This window comes from Esox lucius, chromosome 22 (genome assembly GCF_011004845.1).
Source record: "Esox lucius isolate fEsoLuc1 chromosome 22, fEsoLuc1.pri, whole genome shotgun sequence".
NCBI lineage: Eukaryota > Metazoa > Chordata > Actinopteri > Esociformes > Esocidae > Esox > Esox lucius.
In genome coordinates, this window is record NC_047590.1 from 18,394,717 (window position 1) to 18,418,193 (window position 23,477).

Sequence of the window (23,477 nt, forward strand, 5' to 3'; positions counted from 1 at the left end):
TCTCAACCAGGTTGGAGCAAAAACCTTGCAGACACCCAGCGTTTCGTGGAATGACTTTGACAGCTGTGATCTAGGTGCAACTTGAAACCACACCAGTGCAGTGCAACAGGCCTATACTGTTCACATTCACACATCACAGGTTGACAGTCATTAAATGATCTCTTTGACTGCATTCAATATGAGCAATGAGCACTCAATTGTATATCCAAGATAACAGGGTCCTGACACACAAAAGCATGTGCAAAAGTAGATATAGATTTTGTCAATTATAAAAAATGTAAAAGTTATTGAAAACACAGAGACATTAAAAGGGGGGATAAGACATGTTCACACAGGAAAGCAAGCTTTGGTGCTACAAAATACAGCTGCAGAGAGATTTAATAGCATCAGGGGGCAAAAACAAAGCACCTAGAAACTGACAAACCTCATACAAAGTGTTTAGAAACTGACTAAGCGTAACGTCAGTTTAAGTCAAACTTCCATAGAGACCTGGATTTAATCCAAATGTGGGTTATAGACAAGAGCAGCTTTAATAAACAAACAGTGGTGTAGTGGTCCTCTCAATCGGAAAATGCCTATAACTCGCTTCCATATTTAATTCAGGCATGTCGGTCTCTTAGTGTGGTGTCAGTAACTTGTTGCGGGTGCTCTGCGGGGACAGGTCTATCCGATGGGAATCGGAGAGGGAGTGTATATTCAGGCCACATGAGTCATAATACCTTGAGCTGGGTGTTGAAGGCGTCTATCTCCAGCAGCTTGGAGCGGGTCTCTCTCTCCACGGCGTCGAGCTGTTCTCTCAGCTGCTGCCTGCTGGACTCCTTCACCTCGACCGCCTTCTGCAGCGAAGACAGAGAGTCCCCTGGAACAGGGCGAACACGTTAATGCCAAGCAAGCCTTTTTATAACAATTTCCGTTTGGCAAATTCGCTTTGAGCCTGTGCAGCGGATGATACCCAGGCAGATGGTTAGATTAAGAAGCCTCGTGGTCGTCCGCCACAGCCTAAGGGATATCTTTCCTCTGGTAACTTCGACGTGTGGAAGTGAGTTCACAAAGGCGTCTACTTACTTTGCAGGCTGTTCTGCTGGACTTGTTTGAGCTGGTCGTTCAGACACTGTTTGTCAGGGATAAGCCGGCCGAGCCACTGCTGTGAGTCCTGGAGAAGACGGACGACGAGGAAGTTTTAAGGGAAACTAAGTGATTTTTGAGGAGGATGTGCGCCGGAGGAGGCCGGCGAGGAGGCGCACGACTGTACCTGCAGCTGCTGCTGGAGGTGGGTGATCTCGGCGATGCGGATTTCACGGGTCTTGTTGGTGGTCTCGATCTCATGCCGCTGGGCCGACAGTCGGAAACGTATGTCCTGCAGCTTGCCTTCTAACTGGCTCTTCTTGTCGTTCTAGGGGTGGGGGGATGGGAATAACAATGAACTACTAGGTAGAAACAACAACCAGAGTCAATGATGGGCTTTTCTTTTGACGGTCAATATGGTTTGAATTCCAGATTTCCAAACATATAGAACAGCTACCCGACATTTTTACATAGCCATTTAATAACCTACATTTAGAAACGTCTCAACAAATGCTATGCAAATTATGACAGTTTTCATAGGATGACAGAGCGTTTGACAGCTCTGTGAAAAGTTATACGCGCAGATCATTTACAGAAAGTCATTCGCTTCTAAATTTCAGTATGTTCAAATCCAGTTTAGAATTTTTTTTGCAATGCACCATAATGCTGCCTAATTCCGCAACAGTATTTAATTTAAATACGTGTTTCAGTCGCTTATTTGTTGCATAAACTCTTTGATCGACCAAAGGAAAAAACCCTGAAGAGTATGTATTTCCAACCATATTTCTTAAATAATGCACATATGTATTAAATGGTGAAACATTTTTTATTTTTTTAACCGGCCCTGGGATGTAACGCTTTGCCTTCGACATTCCGGGGTCATATGCTGGAGTTGCTGTCGGAGTGTGCGGCTTTTGAATCTTGCGCAATGGCGGTTTTAACTATAAGCGTCATTGGCAGCTGACCAGGGCGGCATCTTGTCGGGGGTGGCAGGAGGCGCAAGTACAAAAAAAGTGCTCATTTGCACGTCACGTAAATTATATCTTGTCACCGTGTGGGACTGTAGGTCAATTAACCTTGTCGGAGAACACGCCCTGATTCTAGTTTGAGCGCCAGGCAGATTACTGCCGGGAAAGGTGTCCTGGGAGGTAGGGGGAGGAATTAGTGAAATCAGTCACACCACGAAATGCTACCAAATAAATCACAACTCATTCACAACGCAGTGAATACACCGTTTCATAGACATTGTTGAATGTTCGTGTTTGTCTGAAATCGTTAAGAAAAATATAAAACCAGTCTACACACCACCAAGGTTAATTGGGGTAGTCTTGACTCTTGTTTGACAGTTCTGGGGGATGGGTAATGTATTGACGCTCGAGTACCAAATCAACACAAATGTATAAGAAAAGGTTTAAGCCATCAGGTGCTCAGTTGATGAAAATGAGGAAAGAAGAGAAGAAGCATGCAAAAGAAAAAGGTATGCAGGTATGTCATCTCTTTATGCATGTAAGGAAATAGGCTGTCCAACTAGCTTACATAACATTGGATATCATTTCAGTTTCATCATGATAATGTGTACCCTGCTGCAAAATGATTACAACCTAACTAGCACATTATTGACTTGGTTAACTTCCAAGGTTTTTCTGTGATTTATTGACTAGGTCCTGAGCTCTGTAAGGGGAATTTCCAATGCTGTAGGCTAACTTAGAAAACATCTATATTATGCTGTTGTTTTCTATCTTTTGTGATATACACCGATCAGCCATAACATTATGACCACCTGCCTAATATTGTGTAGGTCCCCCTTTTACTGCCAGAACAGCCCTGACCCATCTAGTCATGGACTCCACTAGACCTCTGAAGGTGTGCTGTGGTATCCGGCACCAAGACATTAGCAGCAGATCCTCTAAATCCTGTAAGTTGCGAGGTGGGGCCTCCATGGATTGGACTTGTTTGTCCAGCACATCCCACAGATGCTTGACTGGATTGACATCAGGGGAATTTGGAGGCCAAGTGAAACACCTTGACCTCGGTGTTGTGTTCCTCAAACCATTCCTGTGGCAGGGCACATTATCCTGCTGAAAGAGGTCAATGCTATCAGGGAATTCCATTACCATGAAAGGGTGCACATGATCTGCAACAAAGCTTAGGTAGGTGGTACGTGTCAAAAAAACATCCACATTAATGTCAGGACCCAAGGTGTCCCAGCAGAACATTGCCCAAAGCATCACACTGCCGCCGCTGGTTTGCCTTCCCATAGTGCATCCTGGTGCCATGTGTTCTCCAGGTAAGTAACACACGCACCCGGCTATCCATGTGATGTAGAAGGACACGTGATTCATCAGACCAGACCACCTTTTTCCATTGCTCTTTAGTCTAGATCTGATGCTCGTGTGCCCATTGTAGGCGCTTTCGGGAGTGGTACAGGGGTCAGCCTGGGCACCCTGACTGGTCTGGGGCTACGCAGCCCCATATGCAACAAACGGCAACGCACTGTGTGTTCGGACACCTTTCTATCACAACCAGCATTAATTTTTTCAGCAATTTCAGCCGCAGTAGCTTGGCTGTTGGATCTGACCACCCAGCCTTCACCTTCAATGTTCATCAGTGAGCCATGGCCACCCAGACCCTGTCGCTGGTTCGCTGCTTTTCCTTCTTTGGACCACTTTCGATAGGTACTGACCACTGCAGACCAGGAACACCCCACAAGGGCTGCAGTTTTGGAGATGCTCTGACCCAGTCGTCTAGCCATCAAAATGTGGCCCTTGGCAAAGTTGCTCAGATCCTTACATTAACGTTAAGATCAGAATGTTCACTTGCTGCCTAATATATCCCACCCACTGACAGGTGCCATGATAACGAGATTATCAGTGTTATTCACTTCACCTGTCAGTGGTCATAATGTTATGGATGATCATTGTATTGACTCATTTGAGGTGGCTTATGCCTAGAATTAGCCAAGAAGGTTGTACAGTTCATTAGGTTCCTATTCTGAAAGTTTCATAAATTGTGCATAATAACATGTATATTTAATAGTGCAACCAATGTATTCAGGGTCTCATATTGTGTATTTCAATGCAAATTCAGGGGCACTTCTGATTTTTGAGCACCCTCTAGCACTGGCCTGGATGAGGAGCCATCTAGGCTTTGTGAAATGTAGTTATAATAGTGTATGTTTTGTTAGCAATAGAGTATAAATATGATTATTATTATTTGTATTTATATACTATAAGTTACAAGCAGTTTCTATGTCTTATGACTTATTTTTGAATATATTCTCATATGGGGACGTTGAACAGGCGTTTCGCCCAGGCTAGAACCGACACTGATCAGTAATGTCTTACTCGCTGTTTTTTTGGCAACAGATCATATAGGTCACACAATATTATGCTATTTAAAATGCTATTAATCAATTTATTTCTTCATTTGGAATATTTCCCACTGTACATATTGGCCGTTGATATTTCCATCTGCTGGACAACCACACCTGATACCGACTAACGTAAATCCTGGTTTCAACCTTGTAGGACTGAAATCCGTCAGCCTGCTTTAGGAGAACAAAGGAAAACATAAGGGGCTTAACCAGTGGAATGAAGCTGAGAGATTAGTTAGCTTTGTGCACAGTTTTTGTCAACAGGCCTAGGTCCCTGTGTGGTCGTGGGTGTTGAGTGACAGCGGTAGTGTTATGTGGCATGCACAGCGCGTAGTGATGGTATCTCTTTACCAGGGCCTCCAGCTCAAACTCCAAGGTCTTCTTGCGAGCCTTGAGCAGGACAATGTTCTCCTGCTCTCGGTTCCTCTGGGTCAGCAGCTCCTGTCGCCGGTTTCTCTCCCACTCGAGCTGACGCTGGCGCTCCAGTTCCCGCTTCGCTGCCTAGGCCGGGGGGGGGGGGGTTGCAGAGAGAATAGTGGTATACAAAGTGTGATACACATGGCTCTATACTCCAGGGAAAAAGATTCGACATGAAACAATTACAAAGAGGTTAAAGTGCATTAAGTCAGCCCTGAGTGTATTTACATCCATAAACAGTGTACCGGATAGGGATTAAAACACTGTTTTATACAGTGTCATGATTTTAGGGATTCATTTAGGATCAAAATCTTAGCAAAATCTTTATCCCGAATGATGGTGAAACCTTTAAGTACGAAGAAGTGAAGAACTAAGTTTCCATCCTACACAAATGAAGAAATTAGCTTCAGGCTCCGTTTCTCCTACTCACTCAGCCTTTCACCCTGACTCCAGGGACTCCCACGTTTCTCTCTTCATCTACCCTCCCATCATCGCCTCTTCCTCACCTCTCTCCTCTCGATCTCCTTGCGTCTTTCCTCCTCCCGTTGTCTTTCCAGCTCCCTCTGCTTCTCCAGCTGCTTTTCCAGTTCCTGCTGGCGCTTCCTCTCCTGCTCGAGCCGCTCCCGCTCCTTCCTGTCCTGCTCCTCGCGCTCCAGCGCCGCCAGCCGCTCCTGTTCCTTGCGCTGCAGCTCGAGCAGGGCCTGCCGCCGCTTCTCCAGCTCCAGGTTGCCCCGCTCAAAGTTCTCCCGCTTCCGGTCCTCGAACGTCACTTTTGTGGAGTTATTTTTTTAGGGTTAGTCCCTGTTGCCTACTGTTCATAAGCATCCCACCCCCCCCAAAACACTGATATATATGTAATTTAAGGTACAACCAGTTAAGGGACTTGATGACACACTGACATTGTTTTAGATTCTGAAAGGGTGTGACAGTTAAACCAAGCTCAGGTATTATGTAGCTCTATTAAACAATCTAGTTACACTCCTGGTTTCTAAGTGATGCAACTGTGAATACACATCGGACAGCTCCCGGACATAAAACTAGCACGTTCATATCATGGGAGTCCAGTCCTTGCATCCACAGCACTGAGGAGGAATTTGAGAGTGGTTACATTTCTCCAGCTTCTGTTTCTCGCTCTCTTGCTCCTCCTCTGCCTCCTCTTGGACCCGCTGATCGACGGAGTGCATGCTGGCGAGGGACACCCCGCTGCCGCTACGAACCCTCCTGGAAGGGGGAGAAGGAATAGGCAGACAACCTCAGACCACAGTCAGAGCAGCTCACTAACCCTGCAGGACCTCGTGTGGGGGAGTTTTCCAGTCAACTGACCCCAAAGAAATTGACTTAACAGGGTCAATATAGATTTTGATTGATTGATGGGGAAACTAGGACCTAGAGTTTTACCTGTCACATCACATGTTTTGGGGAAAACTCCTTGCCCTTTTAAAAGGGCTATAAGGTCAACAAGTCATCTATCGAAAAGTATTCTGCACACTGAACATCAGGGCTACCAGTCTACGGGCTAGACAGCACAGGTAGCAGGAGACGGATCCAGTACCTGAAGGTGGGGGGGATGAAGTCCGGGGGTAGGACAGGGGGTAGGGGTAGGCCGGACATGGCCATGTCGATCAGATGCATGGCCAAAATGAACTCCTCTGCGGTCAGCTTGCCGTCCTGGTCGATGTCCGAGAGATTCCTGAAGAGAAACAGAAAGAAGTAGAGAGCAAGAGAGAAAGAACAAAATCAGTCATCAATACTCCCTGTATGTTAGGTGAATTACCACAATTGCAGTGACAGCGCCAACATGTTAAGGACAACCAGTGAATCACAAATAACATGGTTAACATAACCCACATTCATCTCTTTATATACACTTTAACTCTTGGTACATTGTCTGCTGCCAGTGGGGTTGTGACAATGTACCATTTATAAATATGAAAGTACATTTTAGACTCTACATCTAGTTCTACATCCTCGACTTAAAGTCAAGTGTATTCATTTTAAAAAGGCTTGGTGAGACAACCACAAGGCTTAGCAGTAAGTGCATTCAAATAAATTACTAATCAACCAAGGCCAAAGGTAACAGTGTGAAACAAAATAAAAGTGAAACATTATGAGCAAGGTTTACAACAGAGAGAAGAGGTGGTGGCAGCATTACTATTGTAGGTACAATATGAAAAGTGTGTTCAGATGTTTTTTGAAGACAAGGGAAGCTGGTTCCACCATTGAGATGCCAAGACAGAAGTGTTTTGACTGTGTGGATCGAGAACTAGACCCTATTGGTGGCTGATTGAAGTGATTTCATCTTTATTTTCCAATTGCGTTGCTATATTAAAAAACTTCCCATGCCAACATATCCCTTAAAATTTAAACAGATTTGAGTGATAGAAGCATGTCACCGCCTTCCTAAATGGTAAATAATTGTTTCTACACATTTTTCTCCTCTCACCAATTTCATGATGTCCAGTTCACGATTTGTGGCCTTGCTAATGAAACATCAATGTCAAGCATGTTCAGGAGTCACAGACCAACACGCCCCTCAACTCGCAAAGCCATTCTGTTTCTTATCACGCTGCTCATCCAACCAGGAAAGCACATTCTCGTCTAGACAACCACGACCGGTGCATGACCTTCCACAAGGAGGCGCTAGAGCCCAACAAGGCAAGGCAGCCATATCCGACATACACCCCACCAAGTCCTGAGTGTGCTGAGCCAATCTGGAGCCCTGTGGCCAACCCTCCAGCCCTGTTGAACGCCAAGATCAGTTTCTAACTGACAATGAGTCCGCAATATTGCAAGGCTACGCGGCACCATTAGACAGCCTAGTTAAGACCTACCCAGGCAGAAAAGACAAGTAGTGGTCAGTAAACAGGGAGCAGATGTCTGAATGTATAGGATGTGACGGGCCTAGCTCTCAGCTCTTACCATATGGATGCCAGCGAGGTTTGGGGAAGGCTGGACTGCATCAGGATGGTTCTCGCTTGGGGTCCTAAAAGAAACAAATGAACAACTTTGACCGATTTTGGAAGCGAAGGAATGGTTTCAGTGGACAGAGTAGATCTCAATCACCATGCAACAATAAAAGGCTCTCTTCGATCAAAAGATCTGTCACCGAAATTGTCCACATGCCCTCAAACTCTACACCTTCCTGCAGAATTCAAATGAGACACGGGCTGCGCTAGTGCACATTACAGATCTTATGTGTTTGACTTCCGCTGTCTGCCCTTTAAATGTAATTGACATGTCTTCCCCAGATCACCCATGCAGGATTAAAAATAATAAAATAAAAAATAAAATAAACGGCCAAGAAGGTCTAACAACATCCTGCATTTATGGGAGTCTTAGATATTGAATGTTGTTCATCAGACTATCGGCTCATAAAGAACCTTCCAACTGTAAACAGTGCATGCAATCTGGTTCAGGTACCAGTCAGCCAATCAGGGTGCTCACATACAGTACAGGAACTAAAACACACAGGTGTATTGACCATATCTTTACCAATGCAGCAAAAATACAGAAACTATACTATGAAACCACAAAAAAACTAAACAAAGAAGGGCTTTTTCATTGAACATTTCTTGCATTAAATGAATTCCAAAGGAAAGGTTAAAACTGGTTTGCAAAAGAAAGTTTCCATAAGTTTAAAAACTGACTAAATTCTGTAAGATGCAAAAATATAACGGTTATCCAGCAATGAGAAGAGAGACCTGAAAGTTAAAATATCAAGGTTTGTAGTGGACTATATTGGTGGCCCATTTTATAAGAATTTCAAACCCTAAACAACCTGGAGGGAAGCTAGAATTATTCCGCTGTTGCAATATCATGGATTGAGCAGAACACAGGGTTTTTATTAACTGAAGCTTCTTGAACAAAAACACAGTTGAGTAAGGTATATAGGGCATTCCCACTTGGGTCTTCATTGTTTTCAGTTTTTACAAAATAACCAACCACTGAACTTTATTGAATATAATGTCTCTGTATGCTGATGACTAAACATCACCCATCAACTAAAACATGAAATGCTTTACTGTTTTCTCTAAAATGCTTTAACTAGAGAAAGTGCTGTTGCGGAAACGGTAGTAAGATGGGCGTGATCTTACCGGTGAGGTGGCCACTCATCATCTTGTCGTGGCTGTTGAAGAGCTGACGGTACTTCAGCCGTGACGAATTTGGCACGGCCCAATCAGGGGGAGGCTGTGGGGGCACAGGGGCGCTGAGGGGGAAAGAAAACATTTATTAGAAAATATTATTTTATGAATCTTTTGTGAACTGTCAGCATGAGGAACAGGGGAACATTTATTCTTAGCCAAATGTTTTGTTAAATGCAAATGTTTTCTTTTGCAAAGCATGTAGTATCAGACCAAACACTTTGCCACTAAATGAATCAGTAATGGTCTATTTATCAACAACCCTTAACTTCACATGGCAACATGCAATGTGTGAAAGTTCACTTCCTATCTCTTCAAATGAGACAATATGAGAGTTGTCAGAGGCTGCCAGCAGAGAAGTGCAGCCATTATCCAACCAAATAAATGGGATGCATCCGGTGCCTCTCGTTTTACGAGGGACATTATCACGGAGAGCGGTGATGGGCTTTAATGATCTAGCCTGTTACGGGTGTGAGAATCTGCCTCGATTACATTTGAATATTCAACAGTCCAAGCACAAATACAGCTAAATTAGTTCTTCCCACTCCCTTGGTTATAAAACAACAAGTTGAGTTTGGGCCCAGCGAGCCGTTCTTCCAAGTGGGTGACGTGTGACTCACCTGGCAGTCTCAAACGACTGGCCCTTCTGCAGCTTGGCACTGGAGCGGTTGAAAGAAGAGCTTTTGTTGAGTGAGGTGGCTGAGAAAAAGACGCGGAGAGAAAAAGACCGGGGGAGATGTCAAAAGGGATTTGCTAGTAATTTTAGGAAAGTTGCCAGAGGGCTTCACTGCTGTCATTCAGCTGACTAGGCGTTAAATATTCAGTGGCGTCTCTCAGACGGCGAGGTTGACTAAGCCAGACCTGGGTGGGAGAAGCCTGCCATTGGCTGAATCATGGCAGGGGCACCGTTGGCCATAGGGGGTCCCGGTGGGGGGCCTGACGACACCAGAGGGGGTGACATACCCACCCCTGGCATAGGGGGCATGGGTAAGGGAGGGACTGCTGGGAGACCTGGCATCACCCCCAAACCAGGCATTCCTGCAGGGCGGAACACAGAAAACAATGTCAGGCCACAAACAAAACAGTGACAGACATCCATTCATGAACTATGAACAAACCTATTAGTTTAACCTTGTTTTGACTAGCATGTTCGTATTACTTCCCACTAAAAGTAGCAGAGAAGCTCAGAAGCCTGACAGATGACACTTGAGATGGCATTATCTTGGTGTGAACGTTTGACCTACGCAGACAGAGCCTTTCCTGGAGACAGCAATTTGCCCTAGAACTTTGCCTGTTCAGATACCGGTAGCGAGACATCAGGGTTGTGATTAGCGATAATGGCCAGTTAAAGGTTGTAAAATGAAATTGCCCCCAATGAAACATTTAGCACAGTAAACGGATGACGCAGACGTTAAAGGCTTTGAGAACACTGAAGTCCATCCAGGGCGGATGGTAGCTCAGAGCTTAAAGTGGCATCTCCTCCTGTCCTATGGAACACGTTGGTATCTGTCCCACTGCCTCTACCCATCTCGGCGCGTAGCCTGGGAAAAAGGCCCAGGGAATTGTAGTCTACGCCTCCCTTACCGAAGGGTGCGGTGGGCGGCGGCGGCATTGTGAGAGGCGGCTGCTTCATGGTGGGGGGCAGGGAGGGGGGCAGGGGGTGTCCCTGCAGCTTGAGCTTGATCAGCTTCATGGCGATGGAGAACTCGTGTATGTCCATCTTCCCGTCGTTGTTCATGTCTGCCAGGGCCCTGAGAGGGACAGGTCATTGGAACTATTTTTATTATCAGCATTGTGGTTCCTGCTTAAGCACTACCCATAAAAACATAAAGCATTTCAGGAGATAAAAGAAGCAAGAGGGACAGACAGAAAGACAGAAAGGGAAGAGGAGAAAGACATACGAGGGAAGAGAGAAAGTAAGAAAGCAAATATTAGCAGCAGCTCCAGTCAGGAGCATGTGAGCTGGAGGAAGTGGTGGGGGGAGGGGACTCACCATATTTGTGCCAGGATTGGAGGGGGCAGGCCTGACTGCAGGAAGAAGTTCCTGGCCTGGTCACCTACAGAGCACAATATATAATTTACTTTTAAAAGGATATTATTTACGTAAACACATCTGCATATACCCACTAACCTGATTCAGATCTTCCGTTTCTAAGTTTATATAGTTCAGATTTCCCGTTATTACTTAACTTCTATTGGTGACCAGGCTCATGAGCCTCTCTGAGATGCATCGGTCTGAGAGGTTTGTGTGTGTGTGGGGCTGTGTAAATGATATGTTTTGGGTGAATATAGGCATCTGAGCTGAGACATAAGACTAGGAAACTACGCCCCAACTATCTTTTTGCTCAACCACATCTGAAATCCCCATAACAGCTAACTTGATACTTTTGCAGATAAAGCACTTAAGCAACTAAGCAGTCAATTTCTATGGTCAACAAAAAAATAAAGACCTACAAGTAGCTACTGAATAATACAATTTTAATGGTTTCCACCATACGAACACTCCTGAAGAACTATGACCAGGAGCTCAGAAAAGATTGCTGTCCTGATTGTGAAATTATTACCTTAACCATTCAAAACAAAGCACAACTATCAAAACTAAGTTCGATGATGTACGTGGGTGATGACATTTGGCACAAAAGACGAGAGGTATTTTTTGGAGGTAGAAATAAAGAGATTTGAGCAGAAAAGGAAGTAATATTTTAATCAAATCTTTGACCGATATTTGCTACATTTAGACAGTTTGCGGTCGCACGGGTCATTGCACTCTAACTGAAATAGTTTTGAAGGAGACTGATGTGTCAGTGAATGGTTTCATCTCCAAAACATGGTTGCCCTTTCAGCACAAAGGAATGCATATGAATGATTTGAATTTCAAGCAGTATGAAACTGGAAATTGCGAAAGATCCTGCTGAGACTGCAGAATAAAATGCGCTGTTTCAGTTCTATGTGGGAGGCAGTTGTGCAAGGCTGTCGACCTCCGCAGAGGCAATTATATTAGAAATTAGTATCCTTCAGTGAAACATCCTCTCTTGATTGTAGGGCTGTAGGGTAACGTAACGCTTAATGGGCCGCTCTTAATTCACCTAGCTCTTTTTACCTTCAAAGTGGCATTCCCCATCAACAGAAGGGGACAGCAGAGGCTGGATTTACCCAACATGTGGTTGTATTGAGCCAGTGTCCTTCACTTGCCCTTACCAAGTGATATTCCACAAATGACTTCGGTCTTATATGACCCTGCATTACAGACTAAATTGCCGGCTCTTTCCCCTGTCGGTGCACTGCAGTGAGGGAGGCTGACCTGTGATGAAGCCGGCTTGCGTGGGGGTCAGGCTGACAAACTGCTGGTCATGTTTGGCTCGCTCATCTGGAGAGATCACCCAGGCATCCAGACCCCCTTAGAGTGAGAGAGACACAAACAGACAGAGAGAGAGAGAGAGAGAGACACAAGCAGAGAGAGAGAGAGAGAGAGAGAGAGAGAGAGAGACACAAGCAGAGAGAGAGAGAGAGAGAGACACAAGCAGAGAGAGAGAGAGAGAGCGCGAGAGACACTCAGAGAGAGAGAGAGAGAGAGAGAGAGAGAGCGAGAGACACGCAGAGAGAGAGAGAGAGAGAGAGAGCGAGAGACACAAGCAGAGAGAGAGAGAGAGAGAGAGAGAGAGAGAGAGAGAGAGAGAGAGAGCGAGAGACACAAGCAGAGAGAGAGAGAGAGAGAGAGAGAGAGAGAGAGAGACACAAGCAGAGAGAGAGAGAGAGAGAGAGAGAGAGAGAGCGAGAGACACAAGCAGAGAGAGAGAGAGAGAGAGAGAGAGAGAGCGAGAGACACAAGCAGAGAGAGAGAGAGAGAGAGAGAGAGAGAGCGAGAGACACAAGCAGAGAGAGAGAGAGAGAGAGAGAGAGAGAGAGAGAGAGAGAGAGAGAGAGAGAGAGAGAGAGAGAGAGAGAGAGAGAGAGAGAGAGAGAGAGAGAGAGAGAGAGAGAGAGAGAGAGAGAGAGAGAGAGAGAGAGAGAGAGAGAGACAAGCAGAGAGAGAGAGACACAAGCAGAGAGAGAGAGAGAGAGAGAGAGAGAGAGAGAGAGAGAGAGAGAGACAGACACAAGCAGAGAGAGCGAGAGAGAGCGAGAGAGAGCGAGAGATATCAGAGGAAGGTCTCATCTGGCCGGTCTACATGTACATAACTGAAGAGCATGCAAATTAAAATGTATTTTACTCTTTACATTCATTAATTATACAGTAAATTGATATTTGAGCCATTCAGCACACACTCCTCTTCCAACCCAGAGGCTCAATTAAGTCCGTGTATAGTAATGGGGTAGAGCATTAAGGTGTGGGTTGGGGGGGGGGTGGAGAGAGAGCGTATGAATTGGTGCTTGGTGATGACAACCATACACCACCACGCAACCTAAATACCAGCGTGGATCTCCCATGCTACCCCACAGGGTGACCATGGTGACAGGTCAAACCTAGGGAATAGATGCTCACTGCTGGCCCAGACGGCTGAGGATCTAGACGGCTGAGGATCGAGAAGGCTGGCTTGCGGCCGGTGGCCGGCGCACTCACCTGCGAAGGTCGTGGGAAACTGAGCCATGGTTCCGTTGATCGGTCAACTCCAGCCACACTGCAAGAGCCTGAAAGACAAGACGGCGCACAGCGGTCAGCCTAACGGGTCTATATCCTCGCTGGTCTCCTCTCCGTCGGGGAGGAGGGAATCGGAGCAGTTTCCATCCATTTTCCCCGTTCCTTCTCAGGTGGATGGTGTGTCGCAAGTCCTTACCACAGACATTGCTTCGCAACAGAGACTTGTGATAACCTGCTGGGAAATGGGATACACGTCATGTGGGCTGTATAAAGAGCAGAGTGGAGCCAGTGAGTGGGGGGGGAGGTCCTGACACCCCTTGTTCACAATCTGACGCGCTCCATAAACAAAGAGTGTGCACGTTAAAGACAACACGGGGCCAGCCGATGACACACCCGTTTGACTGTCATCTGGTTCTGGTTACACAGTGTTCTGGTCTTAAACGGCCTACCCGGCTGGCTAAATCCTGGGGGTGGGTATCGCTGGAGGGGGAGGGGCACGTATCCTGTTCTTATAAGGTGCTGAGATGTGGAGGGGGCGGGGTGGATGCGAAGGGGGCGGGGTGGATGCGGAGAGAGTGCAGGGGGAAGATGAGACGAGGGAGGGAGGAAGCAAGCAAGGTTATCTCACAGCTGTGTAAACGCCACGGCGAGAGAGAGGACGGCCAGAGGAAAGACAAAGGCAATGGGGGAAGGGAGCAGCGCACACAGGGTTTTAACCAGGGCCAGGACTCCCCTCCCGCACAGCCCCTCGCAGCGGGAGCACCAGGCGGCAGGAAACGTCTCGACGGAGGGGACACACACGGCCCCGCTGGACCTCCGCCTGGTCGTTTCCCAGGCACAATCAGGTGGATAAATAAGAGAGGCGGGGGACAAACGTCCGTTACGGAGAGAGCAGCGCGGGTGTTTCCGGAGCTGCGGAGGGTTGGGTAAGAATGAAGCCTGGCTGGCGGTGATGCAACGCTCCCTCCGTTCTTCTCCCTCTGTCCTCCAGGCAGAAAGGCCTGTATAAACAGGGCTGAGATGGAACACCATGCTGTTCCGGGGATTCACCTTCATTCATATCTCGTCTCCCTGGTGATGCGCACAAAGAGTCCCGAAAAACCGTGTCAAATAGCCCCCACCTCACACACTTGTTTTAGTATACTTGTGAGGACTTTTTCAGGACCAAAAGGTGTTCTTCCTAAAAAGGCTCTTTTCCTTAACCTCTATCCTACACCTCTAAACCGAACCCTAAACCGAACCCTAAACCGAACCCTAAACCGAACCCTAAACCTATCCTCAACTCCTAACCCTAACAACTAACTCTGGCACTTGTCCTCAACCAAACCTAACCTTAAAATCAATAAACTAACATTTGTCTAAACTTAATTTAACCTTAAGGTCTAAAGACAATCTAAAACAAACCCAATTTGGGCCTAAGCCCTAAGACTGAAATTGCGTTTCCCTTTGTGCGAATTCCGGCTAAACAGGGGCTGAATTGACAGGTTTTACGATCTTTGTTAAAACTTGGGTTCCTCGTGTATAGTAAAATCAGTGTCACCCGGACACACAGAAAGGAAGGAGGGGTGAAGGGGCTGGGCTGGAAGTGGGGAGCAAGGCTGTTTTGTCCCTCTGACCTAGATTCTCCCATTCACTTTTCTGATTGGGAGTGAGCATTCCCCTTTGGCCCAGGTCCCTAAATAGAATTTATCTAGACATGCACTTCGTGCTGGGACGATAAAGCAAAAATAATCCCAAGGTTATTCAAGGACAATATAAAGCACTTTGAATTTTTAAGCACCAAATTTGATGTTTTTGTATCACAAAAAAAGGACCTTTACACAACAATATGACAAGAATAAAAAAAATACATGTATTCAAACACTTTTGTAAAAAAAAACTAAAACGTCTGCTCAACTTAAATTTTTGTTCGGTATATTGAAGCAAGAGTGCTGTTAAATACAGCTAAAATCATTTCAAGGGGCTTTTCAAGTACCAAACGGAGGAAATGTCAGTTTATCAGTACTCAACTTCCTGGGCTTTTAACTCAAGTACCCTGTAATAGGCGCAGACCACAGAGAACACTAATCGCAGCCATTTTGCTGACATAGCTCATTACAATTAGTAGCTAGAGACAACAGTAACATGACGTTTCATGGTAGTTTGACTGCATTGGTAAGGATTGATGCAACCCTGTTTCATAAGCATTTCAGACACCTACACAGCCAGGTACTGACAGTTTATAAAAGGATTCTATTGAATTATGGGTTTGCCAGCTAGCCTTATCAGATCATCAGGACCAGGGCTTCTTAGCCGCAGGTATAAAAGGTGGATGTCTGCATAATCTGACCATTCGGCAAGCTCCGGTGGGGGGTGTGGCCCAAATAAGACCGCCAGGCTAGACGGCCTGGGCCGGCGGACTGGTGCACGGTGATGATGTCATAGCAGAGGTATGCAGTCCGAGGGAGGGCGTGGGCCAAGGCGCGGTAAGCTCCCGTGATAATGTTTTACTGCCGTGACCCTTGCAATAAGACAGGCTCACATCAACACAGAGACGGGCAGGCAGAGAGAACGCAGGCAGGAAGGTGCGGCCCGGATCATTCCGGAAACACATAGACAGTGAGGAGTAGGATATTGGCCAGCAGAAAGGCCTGTTCTATATTATGTCTGCTTGAAGGACATCATGGAGCCTGACTCAGTATAGTGTCGACGAAATACATTTCCAAGTTCACGGAAATGGGGCTCATTAGTGTTCCATTCCTTCAGAAAAAGCAGCCCACACCCTTCTTGTGAAGCCTTTCATACTGACACCAACTAATGGAAGTGGTGAGTCATGTTCATCACGATGTCCTACTACTCAGCCTCAGACACAGACAGCCTCCTTTCTCTCCCTCAGCGGTTTTACGGTCAATAGACTGAAATGTCTCTCCTGCAGTCCCGTTGTGGGCCTCGAAGCGTCCTGCTATTTCATGCACCAGTTCCCTCTTTATGAGCGGGCCCAGCCCCGGGAGCGGGTATTGTTCAGCCCTGTGTACTGCAGTGTCACTCAACGCTCAGGGGGCGCCAGGACAGGACAAAGGTGCAGGGCAGCATACTGCTTGCTGATTGAACAACACAGACACTCTCTCTCTCCCTCTGCCTCTAGGTACCTCAGGGACAGTGGGACATGGGGAAGCGACAGAGTTGGACAGAAAAACAGATGGAGGCAAGGACAGAGAAAAGAGACGAAAAACAGAGAAACCAAATGTGAATACAGCGGTCCAGCAGAGGACTCGGTCGGTATCAGGCCCGCTACGGAATCCCAAAAACGACGTGGGTAACGCAGGCGCTCTGGCCGCCGATGCATTGGGAACAAGACACAGCAGCTGGAGGATGACAAGGGGGTGGAGGACCCTTTGGTTGGGCGTGCCGGAGCAGATGTGTCTCCACTAAGCTCTCAGTACACTGGCCAGGCTTAAGGCTGTTCTGTTTGTCGGAGCAGACCGCGTTCACTTGAATAGAGCAAACAGACCCACCAGACAAACCGATGACTTGTGGGTATTGCTCTTTGGTCTAATTCTTTCATCTTCATTAAACTGGATGAGGGAATTACGACCAGCAACAAAACATGGCTGGCGCTGGAAGACCATGTGTTGTAGTAAACACAAGCGTACATGCACGCACGCACGCACAGACACATGCAAACATTTCACACACAGAAAATAATTTCATAGGTGTACTATTTCTGTGTTTAATTTCTGTTATTAGCTGTGGTTATTTTTACTCTGTTTATATTCCAACGTCTGTAGTTGTCACAGACAGTGTAGGCGTATGTTTTGGACCCCAATGGACTAGCTGTTGCTATGGCATCAGCAAATGTGGATCCAAAAATAATTTAAAAAAAAAACATTTTATTTGGAGTATTTTGTTCATTAGTCCGCTGATAATACAATACCCTAAAAAGTGTGCTTGTTGGAAGACAATTTTTGAAAATAAAATGCATCACCATGAAGTGTCGCGTCATCAAAACTTTACAACTCACAAGCACACTTTTGGGGGTATGATTGTATAATCACTGGACTAAACAAAACAATAAAAGATATTGAGCAAACTACCCTTTAAAGTGAGACGGCAATACAGTCTCTGCACTAGTAATAGGGCCCCCTCTTCACGTCCCCTCCCCGCCCTTACGCAGTGATGTAGGCCAAAAAGAATTTATAGTACCACAGTTGATTTGTTATTCAGCATCCAAACAGTACAACACTGAAGGGGTTGCCAGGCCTATGACAATTAGAGGGACTGTCGTTAGGGCTAAAGTGAGCCATAATGGGGGGGCAGATGGTAATGGTACAGGTGGAGTGAAAGGGGAGCGGTGGATCGGGATCGACTTTGAAGGCGTCCTTGAACTGCTTGCAGGAATAATAATAAAAGCAAACCGAGCATTGTGAAGAATCAACAAAGTACAGGAGGCAAGCATTAGAAATACAAGACACAGGCCCACCTGGAAGGACTGGAACAAAGGGAGGTGTCATGGACACTCACAGCTCAGTGGCTACCATGCAAACACACCTGACACCCAGCCCTGACAGACAGCTTGAAAAGCGCATGCAAACAAGTTGAGAACGTTGCATGGTTGGATTTTTCCAACTGGTGAATTACTTTGCTATAAGTAGATCAACCACAGAAGATGCTGATGTGGAGCTATTGCCATTTGTACTGCATTTGCCTTCATTGCACATCTACACATTCCACTCGTAATATAAATATACTTAATACATGTAAATGTTCTGCCCTCTTCTATTGACATTTCGGGTTAAATGCAAACTGCATTTCATTTCCCTGTTCATGTACTTGTTCAATGACAAAGTTGAATCTAATGATATCAAATGTTTATGGGATAGCAACAAGCACACTTCAGCAGCGCAATATATTTTATTGTAGAGGTTTTTATTTTGTTTGTAATAAACATCTGGCCAGCTACGAAAACAAGGTATTTAACATTTGAGTGGGACATTTTTGTATTTATTTTTAGTTAAATAATATAGATCGCTAAACATTACTGTTAATCTACAATGAGGCAGACGTTCAGGAAGCTAAGACATCTGGTATCTCACTACTTTTGCTTCAACCGGTTTCCGTGCAGCATGTCTGGCATTAAGATCATGGTGAACATCTGCACTTGTGGCTCTCAATAGAAAGGAGCAAAACTGTCCACGCTGCGTGATTATCTCTGCTGTGATGCGGCACATGGACTGTGATGACTGCATAGTGTTTCGAAGGACAAAGTGCCGATACAACCTGTTTCCACACAGCCTTCCACTCACAGAACACAAAGGATGCCAGGACTAACCAGCCAGGATGCCAATGACATCTCTCTAAACACCTTTCACGCCCAGAAAGAGATAAGAGCCAGGAACTCTGTAGCAACTAAGGACTCTAGCTTAAAAACTGCATTGGATGAGTATCGAAACGATCAAATCGGTAGAACGCTGAGCAACCAGTCAGGTGACCAAAAGCTCAGGTCAGGTAGCTGATCCAAGCACAAGAAAGACATGGAGGCACTGTTATCCACAGCATCTCTGGTACACACCAGGACAACAGTGTTGCTGGCTCTGAGACACCAGCAGCTGTAACCTGTACCAAACTGTGCTTTGGCAGAGGGACAAAAAGCACTGAAAAATGTCTTTGTTATGTGAACGGTTAGCACATTTAATGTGACACTTCCCAGTTGAGAACCTGGAATGTCCAGCTTCAGTCAACGTCAAGGCAAGGTTGCTGTCTCTTCATGGTAGCTGAACCGACCCGGGGGGGGGGACGCTGCAGCATCTGCAGCTACACAGCTCCCTCCACAGATGCATGTACAGACGGACGTACACATACCCATATGCCCGCTGTCTATCAGCCAGTCCATAAGCCTCTGATGTGGGTCGCCTCAGTCAAAGGTTAATGTCAAAATGGATAATAGATTAGGTTTGGTGAGCTGTTTTCTCTGTACTAGTTGGTTACACGTCTGCTCCAGAGACAACGTGATCAGTCTGGTTCCGTCAGATGAGCTCAACATGTTCAGCCAATTCACAAATCATATTGTACATCTCAGCGTTAAACAAAGCTTACAGGGGGCTAAGTCGATACTGTGTGAATCGACTGTCATAATTTCCTACCGGCCGGCTCAATATCCATTTCTTGCCCTATATAACAATGGCAAGGAACTTCCCTTTAGATGTATATGTTATTTTTGTATTATATTCATTTTGGCTGTTGTTCACTGCAGCAAAACCTGAGCATTTCTTCATTTGCCAATTTGTGGCATTTCTATTTATCCATGTCTGATCAAAACAGCAAAGATTACAAAGAACATTGTTTGGAAAATCAAATCACAAAGAAAATAACAGCACTGTATCGCATTCAGAACTGAGAGAATCTAAATACATATTGCAAAGGGATTAACCCAATGAGGATCTAGTAAAATGTTTCGAAACATGGCATGTCTTCACTAGCAGTTGCAGTTTAACTAAAACCACCAAAATAAAAACAAAAAAGTATCTAATGTGCTACATACTTTTCCCTCCTGACAAGTACCGATCACATTAAATGTGACAGGAAATGATAGCGTGTGCACATTTCATTGTGGCCACTGTGCGGGGTCCTAAGATGGAACAGATATATTCACAAAAAACATTTTTTAACTGGCTACACCTACCTTGGAAATACACATCAAAAACTCATCTGTAGTATCGGTTTATGTCAGCTACTAGCTAACTGAGATTGGGCAGCGCTTTCACAAATCATACATCTTGCCAGGCTACAGTTCTTGTAGGGTTTACTAACAGCTAGTAATGTTAAGCCAGGCAAACAATACTCTTGTTTTTCCATTGTCGTAGCCAGCGCTCCCTAGCCAAGTAAAACACTGTACATCGAACCAAGGTTGCCTGGCAACCCTTAATGTCTTTAAAGTGAATGCTGATGATAACACATGAATTGAACTGTGACTGAACGCACATACTTCAGCCAAAATATAAGGCTTTTGTATAAGATCACTACAGTAAGTCGTTGCAGTAAACACCAGGCTAAGCATCTTGATAAAATGGTATAATTTGGTTCATAGCAACACCAACACCCAAACCCCCATTCCAGAGGTGTGATAGGACCTCATTCACCCCATCCCTGGAAGGGAATAAAGTATAGCAGAATTCTACCCAGCCTGATAAAGGGTAGGTACATCTCACCAAAATAACAACTCGGCTCCCTACAGTTAGCATTCTGGGTTTGGAAAAATGTAGTAATAGATTTTTGTATATCTTCTGAACTACCCAGAATGTGCACTACTGTTAATTTCAAGAGGAGGACCCGAAAAATAGGAAGCTGGCTGGTGTTCTTGGGATAAATGGAAAAATCATTTGAATTTACCAATTTTTTTATGCATCTTCCATGGATTTGGAATAAACCTATTTGGAGAGGCTAGCTAACTACAGGCTAAATAGGGGCTTATTTACATTGAGAGATCTTAGTTTGCATAATCATTTCCATAGCATTTGAATTTACACTGGTATTTCTGAGACATACCATGAGGGACTGTGCCGGTCAATCACAGGAAATTCAAGCAATACACATGCACATTGCACAGAAACTAGAAAGACAAATTATAATTCTGTCTGAACTTTCTCAAATTGCTAAACTCTGGAGGCTCTACTGAAAATGTGGTGTAAACTACCTCGGAAGGTGATGTCTCAAACTACTGATATCTGCAAGTTTACACAACAAAATAATCCAGCATCTCAAGTCTGGTTCGATGTGTTTTGGGAGATGTAAACAAGCCCTTTGTTGCCAGCAACAACACTTACTGGACTCAGAAGAGAGTCAACATAAGGTGCGGTTTTCACAAAACAGTGTTAAGCTCAGACAGGCTAACCTACCACATACTTCTATATGGAATAGCCTATATTAAGTCTGACATCTTCACATACATTCAACAAAAAAGAAAATTGTAATACGGAAAGTCACAGACGATAGAGTTGGGCTGTTCTTTCACAAATATGCAGAACAAATGTTAGCACCTACCTCCTCCCAGATCATTCTCTTAATTTGCCTCTGACACATTTCACAACACAGTGAAATTTACAAGCCACAACACTAAGTGCTGTGTTATTTCAATAAGGGAGCTAGCTACTTACTGCTGTAACATTATTATCACAACTAACCTTCTAATAAAGCAACAATTGCCTGTTCTGCCCCGCCCCCGAGTCAGTTCTGTGCTGAGTTAACTCCCCCACAACTAAACTATATAGGCTACTGGTGCTTAGGTGTACAAGACACAAAGTGTTGTGTGGCTGATTGGTTCCTAGATTAAACCGATTAAGCCAATGCCTATCGCGTCAGGAGTTTTCTTACACCTTTCTTACTGACCAACTATGGCCAAGCTCGACATATATTCACCAGAACATCTGCGCCTTTGGCCTTTAAATGTCAGGAAATAAAGACGGTATTCATTGTTTTAAGCCACACATTTCACCACCTACCAAACGGTAGCAAATGCTAATCAAAGTCTGGTCAAGAATGTTTTGTGGATAATTGTACAACACAAATAATTCTTTAACATTCAAGCAAACTAAAATCACCTCCAGAGGGTGAAATTGTTGTAACTTTACATCATCTTAATTCCATGACCAAATCTTATGACAAACAATCTAAGCATTTCACTTCACCTCTCAAAAATAGATAATTTGAGGTAGGTTATCACTGCCAAAGCCAATGTCCAATGCACTTTGGGGGGCAAAAGACATGAATAGTTAAGATATTATTTATTGACAGCCAAACTAGCATGGCTTGTAGTCAGACATCTCAGAATGTGGGGCTAGGTCGGGCCACAGGGTGTGTGAGGCAAGGCCAAATGCTGTCAAAAACCATGCCCCCTGTTGGTGTACGTCTACTGTACCGTACCGGTATGTATGTGCCCTCACCAGTGAAGAAGCCAGTAAAAGACAAGGAATAACGATGAAGTTACATTTAATCGGTTAGAAGCTATCTACGTAGCAGTAAGGCAGCCAAGGTGAGGTGTCTGACAGTAAAGTGCAGTACAATAGACAGGTTTCTGAATGATATTTAATAATGTACGTGTAACATTAGCTAACTATCAACAGAAAATAACCACCAATAATACTAATTCTAAACCAGACAAGAACCCTAATGACAACAGCAGGGAAAAGGCAAAAGAAAAACACAGCTTCTGGCAATAGGTAGCCAAGTCCAGAGATTACTAACGCAAACAGAACACTGACCAGGTCACTCACATTAAAACGAAGCAAGAAACTGTTCTTAGAGCCGGTACCGTATAACTGTGGCACAAACCCGAGCATGGCCAGTTAGTTACCTACCGATCTGTCAAAGTAGCTTCGTTCGCTAAAATTATAGTCTGCTAACCGTTTGGGTTACATTTTTGGTCAGTTATCAATTACTGTAAAATATACATTATTGCTAGCTAGTTAACTTGCAAAAAAACATCACATTCAACAGAAATTACAGTAGCTTGAAGTTGGTAATCTGATTACCTAGGTCGGTAACCTGTGTCAATGTATCCTCTAAAATACAATACAAAGAAAGGCATCTGAATGGTTAGCTAGCTAGCTAAGACGAATTGGGCTGTTCAGTGCAGTGCAGCAGCAGTGATTTCCTACTGACCGTCTTGTGTCAGCCCCCCTACCACCTACTAGCTAGCGGGCTAGCACGAGCCAGACATTTTTCCAAAGGTACCCTGATTGAGTAACATATTTTTCTTACCTCATCGTTCGTTCTCCATTCTTAAATAATTGATAAGCCAATGTGTTGTGTGTTACTTATAACATACAATTGAATATATGCCCCTGCAACGGTGGAATTGGCGAGGTTTTTTCCCTGTAATTCCAATTTCCCTTCCACTAAGGGCCCGCCGTAAGGCTACGCAAGTTGG

The 23,477-nt window shown here is 45.0% G+C and overlaps 1 protein-coding gene across 12 annotated transcripts in view; it reads right to left on the minus strand.

Annotated features, from left to right (window-relative positions):
* itsn1 (intersectin 1 (SH3 domain protein)) overlaps window positions 1–23,471 on the minus strand; it is a 50,878-nt gene extending 27,407 nt beyond the window's left edge. For all 12 annotated transcript variants that reach the window (XM_034289880.1, XM_034289879.1, XM_034289881.1 and 9 more), the window contains exons 1-16: window positions 23,309–23,471; window positions 13,559–13,626; window positions 12,299–12,394; window positions 10,991–11,054; window positions 10,582–10,748; window positions 9,859–10,035; window positions 9,618–9,696; window positions 8,950–9,062; window positions 7,775–7,838; window positions 6,408–6,545; window positions 5,964–6,076; window positions 5,362–5,624; window positions 4,790–4,939; window positions 1,253–1,393; window positions 1,066–1,153; window positions 720–859 (exon numbers count right to left, since the gene is read on the minus strand). In XM_034289880.1, coding sequence (XP_034145771.1) covers window positions 720–859; window positions 1,066–1,153; window positions 1,253–1,393; window positions 4,790–4,939; window positions 5,362–5,624; window positions 5,964–6,076; window positions 6,408–6,545; window positions 7,775–7,838; window positions 8,950–9,062; window positions 9,618–9,696; window positions 9,859–10,035; window positions 10,582–10,748; window positions 10,991–11,054; window positions 12,299–12,394; window positions 13,559–13,586 — 1,821 coding nt within the window. In that variant the 5' untranslated portion in view covers window positions 13,587–13,626; window positions 23,309–23,471. The remainder of the gene's footprint in view (window positions 1–719; window positions 860–1,065; window positions 1,154–1,252; window positions 1,394–4,789; window positions 4,940–5,361; window positions 5,625–5,963; window positions 6,077–6,407; window positions 6,546–7,774; window positions 7,839–8,949; window positions 9,063–9,617; window positions 9,697–9,858; window positions 10,036–10,581; window positions 10,749–10,990; window positions 11,055–12,298; window positions 12,395–13,558; window positions 13,627–23,308) is intronic.
* Window positions 23,472–23,477: the final 6 nt, after the last annotated feature.